Raw genomic sequence first — 22,434 nt, 5'->3', positions numbered from 1 at the left:
TAAATATGTCTAACTCTTCAATAAAGATTATCAATTCTTTTTATCTCAAATAACATAGTATCAAAGCAACTTTGAAATTAGGGATTCGAAATTGGGGTTCCATCTCCGCCTCTTCTACCTCTCACATACTTTCATCTCCGCGTTGCATCATTGCCTCACCGTCGCCCATGCGCACGCGCCTCCATCGACTAGCCACGACCTCACTGGCACTCTTTCCTTCTCTCCTCTGCCCACACACGAAGTCAACTGTTGCTCGTCACCACACCAATAGCTGCTACGCCTCCCCTTCCCCGAGGCACAACGCACGGGGCTGCTCCGACTCACCGCCGCACCCTACACCGGCTCTCCTTCCACGATATCATTGATTCAAATTCTGGCCATCGAGCAACCACCGCATCAGCCCTATCCCAGACAACCGCCACCACTCTCCCGATACGCATCATCAAAAGCATCACCGGCATCGCCCAATCTCGACCACCAACAATCCTTGCCACTAGTGATCCTCAATGCGAGTAACACCTAAGTGCATGTGGGTTTGTCTAGACTTGTTGGTTTGGATTCTTCTCTTATTTGACTTCCTTTGGGATTAAGTCTTATGGTTGAAAATAAGTCTTCTATTATGGCGGATGTGGTGCCTATGATGTCTAAAATCAAGGACTATAAGCTAAATGGTTAGAATTATTTGGATTGGAATAAGATTGTTCATCGTTATCTATGAAGTATTGACAAAGATGGTTATTCGACTGATAATCCTCCTTAGGATGATTCGAAGCAAACATGGCTTAGAGAGGATGCTCACTTGTTCCTTCAGATTCTAAATTGTATTTATAGTGAGGTAATTGGTTTAATTAATCACTATGAATTTGTTACAGAACTAATGGATTACTTGGAATTTTTGTACTATGGAAAAAAAATCTCTCCCGCATGTATGAGGTTTGCAAAGCCCTTTACTGTGTGGAAAAAAAGATAAGTCTCTGATCAATTATTTTATGACATTAAAGAAGACATATGAGGAGCTTAATATGTTATTGCCTTTTAGCCCTGATGTGAAGGTTCAACAACGCCAACGAGAGTAAATGGCTATCATGAGCTTCCTCGTTGGCCTATCTCCTAACTAAGTCTACTAAGTCAGGAGTTCTCTCTGGTTCTAAGGTCTCCTCTTTATAAGATGTATTTAGTCATGTTCTTCGTACAGAAAATGCTGCACCAGTTCCGCTTAGTGGTATTTTGGAGAGCCGCAATACTAATTATGTGCCTGGAAGATCAACTAGTCACAGTGGAAACAAAGGAGTTAGCTCACAAGACTTTAAAACTCGAACACCGAATTCGGGTGATATTATGTGCAATTACTGTCATAAGCTAGTCATACGAAGTTTGAGTGTAGAAAGTTTCAATATAAAAATCAGCAAAAAGACTTAGCCCATATTGCATCCACTAATGATGCCTCTGATAAATCGATTCTTATCTCTGCAAACGAATTTGCCAAGTTCTCAAAATATCAGGAATCACTCATGTTCTCAAAACACATGTCTTTTGTTCCTCATCCTCCAAATGGGTCATTGATTCTGGTGTGATAGATCATATGATAGGTAATTAATTCTATACTCTTTTCTACTTTTTCAATCCAAAGCTAACACTCCTATTGTTACTTTAGCTGATGGATCTCCATTTTGTGTTCGTGGGTCTGGCACTATCAATCCTACCCCTTTGCTTCCTTTGTCCTTTGTCTTATAGTTACCAAATTTATCCTTTAATTTGCTCTCTCTCAGTCAATTAACTTATAATCTTAACTATTGCATCTCATTTTTAACTGATCATTGCTTATTTCAGGATCTTTTAACGAAAAAGAATATTAGTAAAGAGTCTAGAGGCCTCTATATTCTTAACATACCGCTCCTAGATTGTTTTGCTTACTCGAGTCACTTCTCCTTTCGAGGCTCATTGTAGGTTAAGACATCCATCTCTCCCTTTGCTCAAAAAGCTTTGTCCACAATATAGTAAGGTGTCTTCATTAGATTGTAAGTCGTGTCAGTTTGCAAAATTACACCATCTTAATTAGAGTCTTACAGTAAATAAATGTGTCACTATTCCTTTTGAATTAGTTCATTATGATATTTGGGGTCCTTGTTCTATTTTGTCTAAACTTGGTTTTAAGCATTTTGTTACTTTTGTGAATGATTATTCTTGTGTAACTTGGTTATATTTTATGAAAAATTGTTCTGAGTTATTTTCTCTGTTTTATGCTTTTTGTGATGAGATTAAAACTCAGTTCAATGCGTCCATCCGTACTTTGAAAAGTGATAATGCCAAGAAATATACGTACAGTTTATTCCAATCTTTTATAAATCAAAATGGTCTGCTTCATGAAACCTCTTGTATTGATAATCCACCCCAAAATGGTGTGGCTAAACCTAAAAACATACATCTTCTTGAAACTGCAGGGGCACTTTTATTTCAAATGAATGTTCCCAAACCTTTATGTGCTGATGTAATGAGCATGTTTTCTCATTAACCGCATGTCATCCTCTGGTCTTTATGGTGATATCCTTATAAAATCTTTTTTTCTCAATAAGTCATTTCCTGTTAACCCTAGGATATTTAGTAGCATTTATTTTGTTCAGGATGTTCGTCTGGATGTTACTAAATTATTATATTTGATAGGTGTCCCAAAGTTGTTGTCATGTGACCAAAAAGATCATGGGTTCGAATCCTGGAAGCAGCCTCTTGCAAAAAGTAGGGTAAGACTGCGTAAAATGGATCCTTCCCTGAGACCCCGGATGGCGAAAGCTTCGTGCACCAAGCTGCCCTTGTTTTTTTAGTGTCCCAAAGGCAATCACCTTAGACGTTGTATTATTTATTTTATAAATAAAATTCACTATTTAAGTGTGCATTCTATATGTATATGATTCGATCTTAAACTTAATTAATGAAGTCCACTATATAATGCATAGCATGAGAGAATTTGTGATTGGATCACAATTAGGAGGTATCTCATCATGTGTAATTATGTACATATTGAAATCTTCCCTATTCGATGAATTGATAAACTGGACATCGTCAATTTTGTGAGACTAGCATATGTTATACTCCTTGATATAATCAAGCCGTTGATCACTCACTAGCCGAAAACAATGGGACGTTGAGAGTTAATATGTGGATGTTAATTATGATAACTAGTTCATTGGATATGACCTACTATGAGATTTCATATGGTTCTTTATATGCTAATGAAGATCTCATTACAGCTTGAGGTATTCAAGTCATCTTAGTATGAAGGCTTATACTTTGACATCTTAGCAAAACATCTCCTAGGAGGCTTAGGTCTGGGATGAATGGGTATAAGTTAATATGCTTGAAGATGTTTGAATAGCCTATAAAGGATCACCACTCTTATAAGGAGACGTATACCGTATAGCCTTTTGTCAAGATTGTTACTCATAAGTATTTGGCCAAAACAAACACGTCAAGAAGATGGTCTTCTTGGACATATGTTTTTAAGTAACTAGAATCCATAGGACAAGGAAATACTACTTGAGCTAGATATGGCGTAGTCAACATAGTAGAGAATGACACATAGACCATGTCCCGAACCAAGTGGGTATAAGATGCGTGAAAGGAACAGACGCACTGATAATTATAGTTGTTGAAGGGTTCAAAATTTGTTCTGGGATCAACTATGATTTTTCGGTCAATTGGGAGTCATGATATACTACTAGGTGTCATTCATGATCTATTCGTAATTAATAGTTAATTATGAATGACCAACATAACCATGAACCTATTGGATCACACGCACTACGAGTACATCCGAAAGACGTAAAACAAGTTTGAGAATAGGATTCTCAGATTGAGAGAGATTAAGTCTAGTAAGACCATACGAAGGGCAAATATGAAAACTATTTGTCGGGCAGGAAGCATGAGTGGGCCACGCCTCTTGTGGGCAAGTTGAATCCATTATGGTTAGTTATGAACCAAAATTGGTTTGGTTTTGAACCAAGCTTATTGCTAATATATCGGGTTGGCTTATAAGGTACGAGTTTGATCTTGCTTATCAAACCCTTATGGAGGTGTATAAAAACTCATCCATAGGAAAAAAATAATAAGAGTTGTTTTTAGGTTTTTATTTTTCCTCTCCCTCTCTTATTGTTATTGCCGACCAAAAGGGTGTCGCCGCCCCCTATTTGTGTCACCACCGCTGCCTCCTCCAACCCCTTCCAGCCATCTGCCGCCATAACTGCCGGCAATACCTTCTCAATCACCAAACCGTAGCCTAGGGACTATTGCATCTTCTTTTTGGTGCCGCCAGGTTGCAATTGTTGTCGGGCACCAAATCGACCCATGGGTTTTTCTCTCAGATAGTGTTGTCTCCTTCCTTTGGCTAGTACCAAAGTGGAGACACGACTTGTGGCTTACAAAGTCGTCTCGAAGGTATCTCGACATGGATATGAATAAAGACAAGTATTATGATGCTTGCTAGTTTGTGTCATTTTTGTTAAACATCATCCGAAGGGTATAATTCCTAAATGAAGTTTGTATCTACGGTCATGTCTTGCACATGTGCTCTTATGAATGTGTGATGTGTGTTGTAATAATTTAGAAATTTGTTTCGCTTCCGCTGTATGTTTTTTGAAAACATGTTTTGCACATGCATAAATTTGCACAAGAATCCCAACATAAATTAATTTCAAATCTTTAAAGTGTATTTTCCTTGGTTATTCTTGTCTTCAAAGGTTATAGGTGTTATTGTCCCAGTATTAGCAAATATCTTATCTCAATTGATGTTATCTTCATGGAAGACACCTTATTTTCCATCATCACCTATTCTGACTCATCAAAGGGAGGATGATGATTTATTGGTGTATTCTATCACATCCTTTGCACCCATCCCGAAACCGACTCATGTGAACCCTCTTATTATTCGAAGTCTACTCCAGGTGTCAACCTCTTAATTCATGTTCTGCACCTACTACTTCGTCATTAGATCCCACACTTAACAATGACTTTATTGTGTTACGCAAAGTAAATGTCAGTGTACTTATCCTACTTCTTCTTTTGTTTCTTATAACGGCTTGTCGTATTCCTCTTATTCTTTTATTGCTACACTTGACTCTATCGTCATTCCTAAAACTGTCTGTTAGACCATATTTTTTAAATAATAGAGGAGATGAATACTTTAGATGACAATGGCACTTGGGACTTGGTCAATCTACCTTCAGGAAAATGAGCTATTGGATGTAAATGGATATTCACAGTTAAAGTCAATGACCTATCGCCAAATTAAAAGTTGTCGCTAAAGGCTATGCTCAGACCTATGGTGCTATTGCAAAGTTGATATATATTCAATTGTTTATTTCAATGATCATTACTCATCATTGATCTTTACATCAACTTGATATTAAAAATGTTTTTCTTTATGGTGATCTTCAAGAGGAGGTGTATATGGAGTAACCTACTAGTTTTGTTGCTTGGGGGAGTCAGGGTGAGTTTGTTATCTTCGAAAATCTTTGTATGGTTTGAAACAGAGTCCTCATGCTTGGTTTGGAAAATTTAATCAGGTTATTGAAAATTTTGATATGATGAAAAGCAAGTCTATCAGACAGAAGATGGTATCATTCTGTTAGTTGTGTATGTGAATGATATTGTTATCAGTGGAAGTGATACTACGGGAATCTCTTCTCTTAAATCTTTTATTCATACTCAGTTTCATACGAAAGACTTGGGGTGCTATAGTATTTCTTTTGAAATTACGAGTAAAAAAGGTATATTTCTATCTCAGAGAAAATATGTCATCGACCTATTAACCAAGACAGGAAAATTGGGGACAAAGTCTTGTAGTGTGCTCGAATGACTCAAACCATGTACCTCACAAGAGATGGGGAACTATTTGAACATCCTAAGAGATATTGAAGATTGATTGGAAAGTTGAATTACTTTACTGTGACTCATCTAAATATTGCATATTCGGTTAGTGTTGTCAATCAATTTATGACATCTCCAACCATTCATCATTAGGTAGCGTTAGAACAAATTTTGTATTACTTGAAGGAAGCACTCGGACAAGGTATAGTATATGCAAATCATGGACACACTCATATTGAATGTTTTTCAATTGCAGATTAGGCAAGTTCCAAAATAGATAGAAGATCTACTTCAAATTATTGCTTCTTTCTTGGAGGAAAGTTAATCTCATGAAAAAGTAAGAAGCAAAGTCTTGTGTCACGATCGAGTGTAGTCAGAATATAGGGCTATGGCATAATCTGTGTATGAGATAATATGGATATATCAACTCTTGACTGAAGTAGGACTTAAAATTTCAGTACCCACAAAACTGTGGTGTGATCAGTGTTGTTAGAGGCGTGAAGCGCACCGAGGCGCAAAGGGCTCCTAGAGCCCTAGGCGCGCGCCTCTTGAACATGAGGTTGATTACTAAACTACTAAGTCACTCATATAATATGTCAAATAACTATTAATATTTCCATACATAAAAATATCAAATCACTAACCATAAGACTCATAATATGACAAGCAAAACAACACCACGATAAAATTAATAAAAGTTTCAAACTTTCAAGTTTCAACTTTCTAATCTAAACTAACAAAGTTGATCAAAACAAGCGTAATAAGTCAAATTAATCATCAAACTCAAGATCATCCTCGTTGTATTCTTCTTCTTCTTTATTTTCATCTTCATCTTCTTCAAATTCTTCTTCTTCTTCTTCTTCATCTATAAATCTTAAAGATCAGTGTCTCATGGAAGAAGATGTATTTCCCTTCTCGACTTGTTTTGGCCTAACACTTGAACTAGAGGCTATGGATACAATGTTTTTATTTAGGCTCTTCAGCTCCACTACTCCTAGCAACGACATCCCATGTCAAGTCATCACCTTCAAAAATCAACTCATCTTCATTATCACTTGCTCCATCCATTCTACCAATCAACCATTCCTTACTATCATCAATATTTGTCAAAGAGATGGGATCAATCTGATCACGTACATCATACTGAAGTTTTAAGGCACGATTGTATTTCACAAATACCAAATCATTTAAGCGCTGCTGAGCTAGACTATTCCTTTTTTTTTTATTGTGAATCTGCAAAATGTCAAAAATCACAAAAAGTATAATAAAATAGCAAATAATATTTTCTATTTATAAAAGTAACATGCTAATAGTATTATACATTTATATTTATTACATACCTGCTCAAATACACTCCAATTGCACTGACAACCGGAAGCACTACAAATAAGGCTAAGCACTTTAATAGCAAACTTTTGCAATTCTGGTGTATTTGCTTTGTAGTATTCCCATCATTCTATGGGAGATAATGTTCTTCTATGTCTAATTGTCACATCCCTCCCAAATAGCCCTTCTGTCTTTCAATATCTTTCAATATATAGAGAACCGGGTAGTGATTTTATCTTGCTCGGTAATGCTTGAAACCAATCTCTCCATAGTTCCAAACAAATCATTCACCACTTCTCCATATATATTTGAATCCGTATATGAATAAAAGTATTTTAGATTCAAATAATGTCCTGCAGCATACAAAGACCGATGAAGTTGGCATTCGTATCTCTTATCAATGATCTCAAACACTTCTTTGTATTTCTCTTCTTTCTCCTCAAAGGCCTTTATAATTATTTTTTTACCCTATCCATAGCCTCATAAATATAACTCATTGCAGGTTTTCTTTCGCCATCAACCAATCTCAAAACACGGACTAAAGGGTCATATATCATTAAAATATGCACAACACTACTCTAAAATCTAGGTGTCATGATGATTTTAGCTACCTTCTTCCCCACAGCTTCTTTTGCCCATTTAGGTGGCGTTTAGCTAAATGACTAGAATGACTATGGGTATGAGTTTGATAGTAAGGTGCAATGAGAATGAGAATAGAAATGAAATCCACCTAGTTATATGGGCTTAACTGATTCTGGAAATCATTCCCAAATTGTCATTCCCAAACCCACAATCCAAACACTATCTTTTACTATCATTCCATTCTCTCATTTCCAAACCCACCAACCAAACGCCACCTTACTCTCTGTCTAATCCTTTGAAATGAACATTCTTCTTAAATTTTGCTTATGTAAGTGCATCCTTTCAAGAGTGAGAAAAGCAGTAGCACATCTTGTGACACCCGCCTGACAAAGCTCTTTTTGTCTTGCAAATCGCCTCGACATATTTATCATGCCTAGGCAAACATAAATGTAGGCATTCACACTCATTGTCTCTTCAATGTTGTTTTAAAATTAGGCAATTTCCCAATATCTTCTAAGATCAAATCGACACAGGTTGCAGCACAAAGAGTCCAATATAAGTGTGGCCTTTTTGCTTCTAATAATTTTCCTACAAAAGAAGTTAGAAAACTAGATAAGTTTAACATATATAAGAAAAATCATAAGAAAGAATTAAATAGATTCTTACCGGCAAGCACATTGTTACTTGCACTATATGTAACAACTTAAACAACATTTGCTTCTCCTACACGCTCCACAAATCGATCAAGCAACTGAGATACTCCAGTCTTTGCATAATTAGAAGCATCAACTGATTCGATGAAAACTGAACCTTTAGGAGAATTCACTAAAAATTAATCAATGTCCTCTGCCTTTTGTCCGTCCACCCATCTGCCATCAAACTACAACCATATTTAACCCATTCTTTCACACGACTTAATGTAATCATTTGTCACACTAACAGTCTTTTTTAGAAAAGGAACTCACACCTCATGATAACTAGGTCCTTTTAAACCTACACCATATTGGTCAACCAAATTCAACATCCTTTTGAAGCTTGAATAGTTAACGGCATTAAAAGGAATTGCTGCATCATGCATCCACTCAATTATGGTCATACAAGTTTTTTCCCTCAATTCTTTCTTGTATACCTCATTTGTCGTAGTTTGCCTCTCTTTACCCTTTCTACTTTCAACATTTTTTTGCACATTAGGAGCAAAATACGTATCCATTGGACCTATTTGTCTGGCCTTTTCACATATTCACTGATCTAGAAATTGTAGGTGGTATAGCTTTAGCTCCAATATCATCCATATCAATATCATCACCAAGAGGGTCTACATCCTCAAAGTCCAATGTCACAAGTTTAGAAAGATTAATTTTCTCCATCTTTTTCTTCATAAAATTTTTAATTTCTCCACATACATGAGGCGGACACTTTTGCAAGTCGTAGTATTTCGAAACCCCCAAACAAAATGTTTTGCAAGATAGATACCCCATTTTGTAACTTTCTTGACAAAAATTACAAATCAAATCATTTTTGTTATCCAGATTAACTCTTTAAAAATAATTACATATCGGATCTTTTGATGCATATGTTGGAGCATCACTACTACCTTCCATGATAATTGAACAAGAAAATAGCCTGAAAATAAAAAATATGACAAAATCAACACTGTACAAGACAAAAAAATAGAAAAACAAAGGGAAAATGGAAAAACATGAAAAAAATATATATATTCGATCCCGCAGCGATCCAAGTAGAAACCTGGATCGATCTGGGTCCTGCCTGGATCGATCCAGGTAGAAATAGGCAGGAAACTTAGATCGATCCAAGTCTCGATCCTGCCTGGATCGATCCAAATGATCTAGACAGGCAAGAAACTTGGATCGATCCAATTCGATCCAGGCAGGACCTGGATCGATCCAGGACAAGCGCTAATCAACGAACGCTTTCCAGCATTCGCTGACAGCAGCAAGAGCACGTAAGAAGAAAAAGAAGAAGAAGAAAAGAAGAAGAGAAGAAGAAGAACAAAAGAGAAGATAAAGAAGAGAAGAAGAACATAAAAACAAAAAAAAAGAGGAAGAAACACATACCTGGGTACGGGTGTGACTCAGGCAACGATGGCGGTGGATGGAAATGCTCCGGGTAGGCTAGGGTTTAGGTGGCCGCGACTTCTTCTTGCATTCTTTTCTTCTTCCTTTACTTCGTGCCCTAATTCCAACCCGGGCTAAAGATTTTTTGGCAAAAGGTTAATAACGCGTTTTAAAAAACACTCGGGCTCCAAAGGCGTGCCTAAGCGCTCCCAGGTGCGCGCTTAAAGAACAGCGCCCGCCTCTTGGCGGAAAAGGCGTTTTTGGAATCGCCTCGCGCCTCAGGCATGCCTTTCACAACACAGGGTGTGATAACCAAGCTGGTCTTCATATTGCATTAAATCCTGTGTTTCATAAGCGAACTAAGCACACTGAAATTGATTGTCATTTTGTTTGTGAGAAAATTCAACAAAACTTGATTTCTACATGATATATGAAGTCTGTGGAATAATTAGGGGACATCTTCACGAAAGCTTTAAATGGGGTTTGGGTTGATTATCTTTGTAACAAGTCAGGTATGATTAATATCTATGTTCCAACTTAAGGGAAGTATTACTTGTATATATTAGTTACCATAATATCTGCATATATTAGTTACCATATTATCTGCATATATTAATTAATATATCTGTCAGTTAGTCTAATTATAATTTCCTAAGATAGATTCCTAGTTTGCATATAAATGTCTCCCTCTTCAATAAAAATTATCAATTCATTTTATCTAAAATAACAACTATCAAACTATTTGGTGCATCTTTCATCTAAATATTATGTGAATTTACAGGTACAAGGAAAAAAGATTTTTTTATTTCATCACTCTTACCGGTTATTAGGCACAAACATTAAGTTTCAATATGTACTAAATCATCTAAAAGTACCAACATAATGCCTGATAGGAGATTGGAACAACTGTTGTTTGTGATAAACAAGAATGTCTATGATGTGATCGTCAACTCCTTTTCAACAACAAAAATTACATGGGGAGATAAAATGGGTTGTTACTAAAGACAGTTACCTATAAAGAACTGGCAACTTCCTACGTCCAAGTATTATTGGGTGAATGTCTGTATTCTCGTTTTTCACCTTTTCCAAAAATAAAGAATAAGAAACAGATGACTTCATATTGTATGTCCTGTACTTAGTTTCCTAAGAATTGTCATACACGAGGCAGAAAACTTTGTTGTATTTTATTTGTTAAATTTGTTTTGATGATCACTTGGACCAAAAGTTTAGGCTATTAGCTCTCCAGTGTGTGCAGGGATCCAGGACAAACTATATTTCGTGCTAGGTGATTTTAAATGTTGTGAATTGTCACATTTCCAATGCAATAACTTTCAGAGTATGAAAAGAGAGAAGTATATCAGACATCAATCTAAAACTTCTATAGCTAAAATATTCTAAGACTAGGTCTACACTGAATCTGCAAATTCTGAAACTTGCTAACCCACATCACTCCCCAATGGTAAACTGATTTCAGTTCCAATTTACCAGGAGATATCTAGTAGGATTTGCTTATTTTGTTCTTTTTTTTAGACATCCACATCTGTCCTCTGGGAAGCCATCTGATCTTGTTAACTTTTTGTATGACCCTTCCACGTAAGGTATATTTTCACCATCAATCATCAAGCCATGTTTGTCTCAAATATTAGAGTTGGTTACATGAATCTTATCCCCATTGAACTTTATTCAAGGCTATAAGAGTAAAATTGAAATTAATTAAACCATTTTTCAATACACTGACTAAAATTTTCTAGAGTCTCCCTCTACCACCTCTTATACCCTTTTGAATATGTCCGCTCCATCTCAACTTATTTTATCTCATTTTATCATATATTAGAGTAACACCTAGTTGCTCTCCAATATCAATATTTTTATTTTAGCCTTTGCATTATAGTGAATCAACATATCTTAAAATTCCATCTCTCTACTACATGCTTTTTGAATTAGGTATATGATATAGCTAACTAAGATGTTTGAGAATGGTCAATTGCCCACTCCACAACTTCCCTCCTAAAGAAAAATCTGGTACACTAAACAACTTTTGGATTAAGAATGGCATCATGATGCAAGTGAAAACCAAAATTCTGAAAAACCAACCCAAACATTGATGGGTACTGCTCCAAAATTCTAATTTGAATATATCCTAGCTTCACTTTTATGCAACAATTTGTAAATTATAAGTTACTTTCTGGTGAAATAGAACATTACAACTTGCTACTTTGCTTCCAATCAAGAATATGAATTTACTTAAGTTAGAAGCGTATAGTTAGAATATGAATTATTTATTTAATAAAACCAACAATACAGTAAAATGTGTCTGCTCATGATATACCAGATCCATAGTATCCCATGTTGAAGTTAAGTAGTTCATATGGTCCAAAAAGATCAGAATCTGGAATAAGCCACCCGGTAAACATGCTTCTGATTCGCAGAACCTCACTTATGTTAAAGATAGAAATACTGTCAGGAAATAACGTCAATTGCATCCTGAATCTTGGACCTTCTTCCCGAACAACAGAGTCAATGTGAAGTTGATATATGGATAAGACTAGACCATTAGTTAAGTAGTCCTCAAAATCAACATAGTATGGTTGGAAATTTGAGAATCCTGGACTCTTGAGTCGATATTCAACATGAAGTGGGATAGCACAAAAACATGGATGACGAGCTGATGGATTATATTCATAATCCTCAGGACATGAATTACAACTCAGTGCCACAATTGAACTTTCATTGATCGGTATACTTTGAAGCTGACAGAATCGTCCTATCTGGAGTTGATTTTCATTGCATACAGGATTTCCATGTAACCTGAATAAAATAAGAGATTAAACATTAGCATTCTAGCAACTAATAAAAAAAGCTTAATAATAACTTTCACACTAAATAACCCATCAACTTACATATCAAAGCAAAATTAAAGTGTGAATTTTATATCTAAAGCTCCAATTCCTTGCAAATCTATAAAATTTAAACTTTGGAAAAGAAAAACTACATATTCGAACACTAAATTTGGGATCAATAATGACAGCTATGTTGGATTTGCATTTTTTTTTCAAATTCATTTTTTTTCAAAAACTATGAAAATCGATGCATCATAAAGGCATGAATGTGGCACCAAGATTACAATGTTAGAATAAAATTCTAGCTATATTTGGGTGCCGAAAATTGCATTCATGTAAAAAAATCTAACATGCAAAGCATGAATATCATTGTTACATATGGACTCTAGTTTAGTTATATTTACGCAAGAAACACCCTCCACCACTCAGAGTCACTTTCTTCTTTAGGGTGAGATTAGGAATTCCTTTCTTTTGCTACTTTAACCCTCTGCTTCTCTCTTTTTTTGCAATTTTCTTTTCTCTGATTTTTTTATGGCTACTTAAGAGTCATCAACTTCCTCTAGATTATATCTCATGTGGCTTCATCAACTCTCATTGTATCTGATCCTACAAACCCAAAACCTTCCGATACTCATAATGCTACATCTTTATTTTATCCTAATGTTTCAGCATGATGCTAATGGTGGTCATAGTTTTTTCCTCGTGGCATTCATTTTGGTCACATGAACCATCCTCCTAGGCTCTTTTGTGAGATTTAGAAAATCTCCACTGCTCAACTGCTCACCTTTTGTGTCAACCCTACTACAACTATCTTTCTAGTCATTTCTGCAGCAAAATATTAATTTTTATTTAGTCCAGAACAAGCTAGTGTTGTTAGCCCTATTGACACCATCGACAGTAGGTGCTAACTGGGAAGATTTTCCCATCCATGCACATGAAGTTTAGGTATACTATTAATCATGCCCCCTACTTTCCAAATAACAAAATCATGTACTTTTATGTCTCTCTCTCCACGCCCAAATACCCTTGGTTTGCTATTTTACCTCAAAAATGAGCCTTGGGTTTTTGCACTAAATTCTAGAATATAGAGAAATCAATGTATAAATTGAACTGAATGAATGGAGGTATAAACACTTTGTGATATGCAATAATAATTAAGGGTATAGTGTAGAGCAAAATGAGTTGCGGACCTATAAAATTACAATTTGGAATGAATTAAGGGAGTCTCACATGGAAATGGAGGAACAGTTGTATCATCTTTCTCCACTGGGACAACCGTAAACAGATTCTATGCACTTTTATGTATACTAACAAGGTTGTTTGTATGTGGCCAAGCATAGTTCAAGTAGAAAGAACTAAGGTTTCATTCCGTATCACCTGAACTATTGTCATTCAGCCAACACAGAGTTGTATCAAAAGAAGATCTGCTTCTTCTTTCACTTCCTCCTCCAACTAATCGGTGACAACTGGCACCGACCCATACAGATACATTGATCAATAAAGGAACTACTACAAAAACCTCAGTTAAGAATGATTATAAACCTTCAATAGTACTATTTGTTCTCCCAATGTCTTTTTGTTCATTCTATACTATGATATGATATGGCATACAATGATGCAATGAAAAGTATTATTAAACTCTAAAATACTCATGTGTTTATCATTGAACAATTTTGAACCATCCAAATTATTGGTAAATGGTATTACAATGACCAAAGTAGATAAAACCAGAAAAAACTTACAAAATTGTTACATTTGCAGGAGGGCGAAGAGTATCTGAAATGTTCGTGAGATTATTAAACTGAAAATCCCTGCAAAATAAGACAGGAAGGATCAGCCAAAGATAAAAACTTTTAACCTATTATAGTAATCAAATCATTGAATTCCAAAAAAGAGACCTAGAACGGTTAACAAAGATAAACCAGATCTTACAAAATTAGACTTCTATTTCCAGTAAGATTTATATTCTGCCAAATGGTGGATGGAACAGAACCACTCAGAGAATTATTCTCAAGAAGCCTGCAAAATAAGATCAAGCAAATAATATAATGTCTGCCACCACGCCACCACAACCATAAAGTAGTGAATATTGATGAATTAAAAATATGCCACTAAGCCAAAATCATATGAACAAAATTCACTAACCAAACTCTTTTTGACATGGAATAAAAATATAAAATCTCAATCTTACAGTCTTTGAAGATTAGGAAGACCTGAGAAGCTTGATGGAATTGATCCACTAAGATGATTGTATGACAGGTCACTGTATCAGAAACACAACAGTATGACTGTGTCATAGACACTAAAGAGTTGAAAACAAACTAACTTCAATTGATCAAAATTGAGATCAATAATTAAACTAAGAATTCTCCATACATGGTGGTTATATTGCCAGAAAGTCTATTAGTTGGAATAGTTCCATTGAGGTTGTTCCAGCTAAGATCTCTGAGAAATAAACAGCACAAATTTGTATGATTAATTAGCAAATAAATGTACAAAAAGCTTCTTAGAATTCAGAGATGACAATGTTTCAGGCCATTAGCAAGTGACAAAGGCAGATATAAAAACTTACAGATAACCAAGTCTCGGTATTGTGCTGAAATCAGGTACAGGTCCTTGCAAGCTACAATTCCTAAGACTCCTAATTTCCATTGTGAAATGAAACAAAGCTAAAATGTTAGATGAAGTGAAAATGTTAAACAGACAATGAGTAGTTATATTTCCAAATTTTTTTAATATTAATATACAAAAACAACTGGTGTGGGCTGTATGCTACTGTGCATCAAGAGTTTTTTCTGGAAGAACTAAAAAATTTGCAGCCCGGTACACAAAACTCCCGCCCATGTGGTATCGCAAGAAAGGGTCTATTGTACACGACCTTACCTACTTTGCAAGAGGCTCTTTTAGAAACTCGAACCCGTGACCTCCAAGTCACACGATAGCAACTTTACGGTTGCATCAAGGCTCCCCTTCAGTTTTTTCTATAAGGACTAAGGACTAAGGACTAAGGACTAAGACTAAAAATGACAATGGCAAGTTATATATCACAATCTCAACAAAAAATGCCATAGACTAAACTATAGGTTCAAAACTAGATAGGCAGATAGATTCGATAGCCAAATAGAGAGACACACACACTTGCTGATGAAAAATCAAGTTTAGCACACGTCTCTACAGATGTATTTGTCCTTGTAAAAGTTGAAAGCTTTGAAGTAAGTTATTCTAGTTAATACAATCCACTATCAGCATAAATTTTTTATTTGTCACCCATATTATTGCAAGTAAACATAAGACAGCTTTGATTTTCATAATAATGGGTATTTTATGTATCTAACATATTTAAATTATTTATAAAGATGAATTTATGATAATTGATAGCAATAGTAACCCAAACTTGAAATAGGCACCAAACTATCTTTTTGGCAAATTTTCACTAGAGTTCCACATACTTTCATCCATTTTCAACAGTGACAATCAAAGAAGTACCAACTGAAGTGCCCACATCATCTCCAGCCTCCACCATATCAATGTAATCATCCTAATCGACAACCATATTAGCAGCTTTGTTTATAATTTAAGTTAATGTGGATATGATATAGATAATAAGCAAGGAAACTAATACTCGCTGATGAGAAAATATAATGGATGAACCAAAATTGGAGTATAGTGATTTATTTGAAACCTAGCCATGATAGTTTAATTCGCACATGTAAATTACACCAATATTTACTCTCAGCATCAACTCCAAGTAACCTTTTCTGTACGCATGAAGGTATTTTATGTACTAGCAAACTGTAAATATATGAAGCATTAGTAAACTGAGTTAAATGGAAAAGATGTAAATATATTAAATTATATATGTTACAGTTTAATGGAAAATAAAAAATTGCCAAATTATAGTCGGACATATTTTGATGGTCCTTTGTTACTCCAATTAAGAAATTCTAAATTGGAGTAGCTTTTAAGTTTTTTAGTCACATCAGAAAAACTGCTAGCGGATGGGAATTGATTTTTACCAAAAAGGGAAACAAGCAACGAATGAAGCTTGTCAAACTGGAGTTCCTGTTGACATGACTGAGGATAAAGATTTTCTATTGCCAATGTAAATGATTCCAAATGGACTCTCTTTGTGAAAAAAAATGATATGATAAACTTGAAGGTCTATTGAATGTCTGAAATGTGAGGCACACAGTATTATTGAGCATAAACATAGAGCTTCTTCACATGTCAAAAGAATATTTTCTGGTGATTCTAGAGTCATTTTAATTTTTAGGGAGAAAAGAATATTTCTGATTCACTTGAATTTCGCATAGAGAATTTCTCTTAAAAATGAACCTCAAAAAAAATACCTCGGAGATGTATGTTGTCATTCTTAGTTTCAGCTAGCAGGTTACAAGTTTCCCTTTTAGGCTCAGCCCCTTTATTTACGAAGGCCACCAAGATTAGTAAACAAACAGACTATAGCTTGTTTAGTTTAGGTCTAGTCAGGCAATTGGTTTCTTGAAATTATGGTTATGTAGGTAAGCCTTCACCTTCAGAAAGGTTAAAAACCCAAGCGAGCTTATTTGTAAAGTTTATAGGTTCTACCTAGTCTCTGGTGTTTGATAGATTTCCAGAAATTTTCTTAATTTTATAAGGATTGTGAAGAACAAGAGAAGAAATATATGTAAATTTACTACATCAAATACAAAAACTTCTAAATTTTTCAGGAGACTCTTAGAAATGTATCCCATTAAATGATTCTCTCAACAGAAAAAAGAGCTTACTGAATTAAGGGCCAAATTCCCTTCTCACAAAATAATGCAGATTGTTAAATAAAATCTTAAATATGCTTTCAGACTTGCAATAAAAAGAAAGGGGGAAAAACACTTACAACTTTAAGAGCTTAGACATGTTGGTGTAAGAAGCTGGAATTGATGTCCCGTTGAAGTTATTATTATCCAGCTGACTGAGTCAAAAGAAAACAAATAAAGAGATTGCTTAAGAGATACTCAAATATTGTGTTATATAGTATTGAAAATCAAAACGAAGAAAGGTGTAAAATGTAAATAAGAATGTTGCTTGGTGTTGTTTGATACTTGTGTGCAAATCGATGATAAAAGACTTGTAAAAAGCAACATACTGGCATAGAAAAATTTATCAAATGGAATGCAATAAAGGCAGGTACAAGTTCTAAGAGTGTTCTCAAAATACTGTTTCCAAAAGGATTGATCTCTTTAAAGTATTTCATTGTACACATACAAGCACAGAAATTGAGTAAAATAAACAGAATCAACTAGTAGTGGATAAGAAAATACAGATCTACAGATAGAAAATACAAATTCAACTAGTATGGATAAGAGCTTATCAAATAGCGAAAAAATAATTCTCTGTCATTGGATTTATTGCCTCAGGAGCCCCATTTGGAAGGAACTTTTTCTGGGTTTGGGTTATATGATGTAATTATACTGTATAGTTAATCATATGTAATTAAATTGCGCAAAGAGACTAACCCTATTAACAGACTAGTTGAGAGCAGTACTACATTCTCATTTGACTTCTCTTCTGCTTATAGATGGCTACCTACATATGGAAGTAAGATAAAGCTAGCAAAAAATAGAAAGAATTGTTGGCCCTTAGCTCAAAGATACTCATCTTTCCAGTCTAGCTCAAGCTCTTTAGATGTTCAGTACTTTAGGAAAGCTCTCTCTTGTGAAAGAAGAATTAGTAGCATGTTATCAAACAGAATATTCAGCAGAAGCACCACCAAAAAGCATGTTCTCTCTTTTTTCTCTTTTGAATTAGTGAATGATTCTTCAATTCATATTCTAGGATGGAGCTATATGACACAAGAGTCCACCTCTGGATTTGCTAATGCATCATGTTGAAGATAGTGCAACACCTAATAAAGAAGTAAAATTCATCATGTAAGCTAGGTTCCATTCAGTTCTCACTCTTTCATGTCTACAGTTGAACGCTCGCTATAGTCAGTAAAGTGACGTAAACGGGAATCCCTACGACACAGCAGTAAGTCAACAAGAAAGACATAGCAATCACAAGCATTTCACGTTCTATGTGAAGAGGAAGTAAAGAGTAGCAAACTTCCTGAATGTGAAAGATCAGGATTGATTGGCATAAATTGAAGATTGGCATTTGTATTATACTTCCATTGTAATTTGTAATCTTTCAAATTACATTTTTCTTTTCACAGACCAGGGAAAAGGGGTGACAACTGTCAATAGCAATCACTACAAGAGAATTTTTCTAATTCAAGTCTAGGTGGTTTACATGTACATTTTACTGAAACCCACTATACTTCCATCTGCTGAAGTACAACAAGATTCAGTTTGTGGAGTGCAATTGCATAGAGAGAAAGATTAAGAAATGGCTAAAAAGCAAGCAAACTATGTCATTGTCCATTAATGCAAGTGAAATACTACTTACAGGATAAGCAGATTAGGGAGCCTAGAAAACTCTGGAGGAAGATGTCCTGTGAGATTGTTGTTGTCCAGCAAACTGCAATAAACTTCATTAGTGATGAGATGGAACATAGAAAACTACGAAAAAGGCATACGCTCACGTAAATATGCCAAATTGGAAATTATTGTAAAAATTTGAACTAATAATAGACAGCATTTACTGGAACTTACAAATGTACGAGGTTTGGTAAAATTGCCAATTCTGCAGGAATTTGTCCGCTTATTGAGTTGTTGTTCATATGGCTGAGGGAGATTAATCCGACATTAAGTGAAAGTACATTGCTAATGCAAATCAAATGGATAACATAATTTCCAACTCACAAATGTTTTGTTTTATTCAAGTTTGCAAATGATCTTGGTATTTCTCCTGATATAAAATTCTGATCTATTTGTATCCTATCTAGATTCAGCAGGTGACCAATCGTTTCAGGTAATGAACCAGATAATCTGTTACCATTCAAGAGCCTGCAGGAACAGAATAAATATGATATAAGATATCTTTAAATAATAAATATCATATTAAAAATGTCAAGCCAGGGCAGGTAAGATAAAATTTGGTCATAATAAAGATTATTAAAAAAAATAAGAAAACCAAAAAAGCTACCTCACCTTGACATATATCCACAAATAAGTGACTTTAGTTGTTAATTATGCCAAGATCTCGGAAAATGCAAATTTTATTGAAAGACCGTCAGCATAAGTCATTTTACTTTATGTGAATGCATACACAATCAAGATAATGCCAATATAAAATCAGTATCAACTTTGAACTGGTGAGACTGCACTTCAGTAAAATTGATTTTCATAAAAAACAAAAGGTACAGCTCTAGTAACACCGCCTTCATCCAACACACAAATTGAGTTAATTACCCAAGTAAATCCAACCCAATAAGTAATCAGATTAAAACACAAACAAATGCAGTTATGCCCTATGTCTACTCCTTACTTTGGTCATTAATATACTTCAGTAACTCTGATAGATATTCTCTTTCACTAGAAAACTTCCCAATAGTATTGAGTGTACATATATATCATGTAATTAAATTGATCCTATGAAAATGGGACTAAAAATATATACATCACCATCTGTAATCCCATATATTAATAACAAGCAATGAGAAGTAATTCTCACAGACCCAATGAAACAAGTCAAAAGAAAATTACAAAGATTAAATTAGAAATTCCTGGAAGCATCCTTTTGGAGAAGAAAACAAATTAGAACTCAGAAACATAACATAGTTATAATGTGTTTTGCTAGCTACTTGACTTACAGAAGTCTCAATGAAGTGATATTGCCAACTTCCGTAGGAATACTGCCACTTATGTTGTTCCACATAAAATCCCTATACAGATAAGTAGAAGATTTAGCAAGACCACACTGTACAGCTTTCTTCAAGATAAAAACATTTTGGCAATCCAGCATGAGTGCATGCAAATTATTCACCGCATATTTGGAGGCTAGAAGAACAATAAATATCTCTTTCTTAACATATAAGTTTAGTGTTGACTCACAATATTTCCATACGTGACAGAGCTCCAAGCTCAGGAGATAAGGTTCCAGACAGATTCATTCTAAGAAGCTGCCTGTAAGAGAAACAATTCAGTTAGAAAAGGCAAGTGATCACCTACAGGATATTAGTAAATATGTGTTACAAGTATCAGAGTAATAATTATAATACATTGTGTCTCTCTTAAATTGGTATTTAGGCAGCTACAATTAGTGTTAATTTCTTTTTCAATCCCCTTAAGAGAGACCACAAGATTGGTGTGACGGGGTTGCCTTCCCTTCCCAATCCAAATTCACACTTCTCCCTTCACCGTTCTTTTTCTCATGTGTTTTCTTCCAACAACAAGCTTAGACACCATGTTACAATTTATTAGCTAATCACTTATGTCAAACCCTCGAGTTGCTGGAAAAGGGACCAATTTATATTCATAAATTGGACCATTGCACTTGTCCATATTAAACTAATTGGTGTGGAGCATCCTAGCTTCAATAGAGATCAAGCCATTACACATTTTGGAAGATAGAAGGACAAGCACAAGGTACACTATTTAATACTTTTACTTGCTCCTCTCCTAGAAGCCCTTTTATAGCATGGCATCCTTCTCTCTACAATCACCATCGCCAGTCTCAAAGACATTGACATTGAAAAGTGCTACCTACATTATCACCCTTCTCCAACCTTCATATTGCAATCAACAGACAGCAAAAGCCTTCTACATCAGCTTTTCATTGATGCACCTGAAACAAAGCCTAACACAATTGTCGGGTCATTCATGAGTGTCATGATCAATTAAACTTCAATATCGACCTACACACATGAACCACAAATTCACATGTCACCCAGTTGCATGAGTTTCTACAAGAGACAATGAATTTGGATAATTCAAATAGATTAAAAAAAAAGTTGGATCATTCTAAAAAAAATCCTAGGTTTTGAACCAACACAAGTCCAAGTGGGGCTTTTGTCCAACAAACATTGATTAAAATTGTTGAAGCTAAGAGGCTCCTCACTCATTACTCTCACATAGACAAGTGAGGTAGTCAATTAGATTGATCTCTTTCTTGCTAAATGCTTAGCCAATAAACTTTATCAGAACAAAGAGGTCTAGAGTATGGATCCTAAAGCTTGAGCTTTTAGGGTAAGTGGTAAGTCAATCACCTTTGACAATGATAAAGGAGATCTGGGGTTCAAATCCTACATGTGTCAAATAGAAAAAAAAAAAAAAAACTTTGTATCTCTAAGTCATGAGGCATGAGGGGGCATATTCAAACTAATGGCTTGTTTACTCCGAAGGATGGATGGCAACAAATTGCATGGACTAAACGCAAACTTACCCAAGCCACCGCAAGCTCGTGGCTAAACTGTCATGAGTTATGGCCAAGCTACCAAAAGGTAACCCCCCAACCCCCCAACCCCCCCCCCCCTCATTTCCCTTTCTTTCCTTTCCTTCTCTATGAGCTTCCCTTTTTCTCAATCTTTCCTTTATTTTCCATTGTAGATTTTTTCCCTAAGGGTGATCAATCCATCTTCTATTAATCCTCTGGCGTAAACAAACCCTAAGAGGCTCCGCACCCATTGACCATTGATCGCACATAAACAAGTGTGATGGTCCGTTAGACAAAATTGGTTTCTTTCCTAAGAGCTCAAGCTTTTAGCATAAGTGCTTAGCCACCCTCTTGTTTCCCTTTTTTCTCCTTTACCTTCTCCATGAGTTTCCCTTTTTCCTAGGTCTTTCCTTTCTTTTCCACAGTACATTTTTTTCCCTATGGGTAATCAATTCATCTTC

At 35.3% G+C, this 22,434-nt stretch overlaps 1 protein-coding gene across 5 annotated transcripts in view; it reads right to left on the bottom strand.

The window, feature by feature from the left end:
* The window catches only part of LOC122016222 (probable LRR receptor-like serine/threonine-protein kinase At1g06840), a 41,020-nt gene that overhangs the window by 12,694 nt on the left and 5,892 nt on the right, over window positions 1–22,434 (bottom strand). For all 5 annotated transcript variants that reach the window (XM_042573478.1, XM_042573472.1, XM_042573458.1 and 2 more), the window contains exons 4-15: window positions 20,653–20,724; window positions 20,412–20,483; window positions 19,462–19,605; window positions 19,312–19,383; window positions 19,106–19,177; window positions 17,556–17,630; window positions 15,255–15,323; window positions 15,059–15,127; window positions 14,874–14,945; window positions 14,615–14,701; window positions 14,425–14,493; window positions 12,172–12,650 (exon numbers count right to left, since the gene is read on the bottom strand). In XM_042573478.1, the coding sequence (XP_042429412.1) occupies window positions 12,172–12,650; window positions 14,425–14,493; window positions 14,615–14,701; window positions 14,874–14,945; window positions 15,059–15,127; window positions 15,255–15,323; window positions 17,556–17,630; window positions 19,106–19,177; window positions 19,312–19,383; window positions 19,462–19,605; window positions 20,412–20,483; window positions 20,653–20,724 (1,352 nt within the window). The remainder of the gene's footprint in view (window positions 1–12,171; window positions 12,651–14,424; window positions 14,494–14,614; window positions 14,702–14,873; window positions 14,946–15,058; window positions 15,128–15,254; window positions 15,324–17,555; window positions 17,631–19,105; window positions 19,178–19,311; window positions 19,384–19,461; window positions 19,606–20,411; window positions 20,484–20,652; window positions 20,725–22,434) is intronic.

This window comes from Zingiber officinale, chromosome 1A (assembly GCF_018446385.1).
Source record: "Zingiber officinale cultivar Zhangliang chromosome 1A, Zo_v1.1, whole genome shotgun sequence".
In the NCBI taxonomy this organism is placed as follows: Eukaryota; Viridiplantae; Streptophyta; class Magnoliopsida; order Zingiberales; family Zingiberaceae; genus Zingiber; species Zingiber officinale.
Note: the sequence above shows the minus strand (reverse complement) of the source record. Positions and strands in the feature narration are given on the sequence as shown.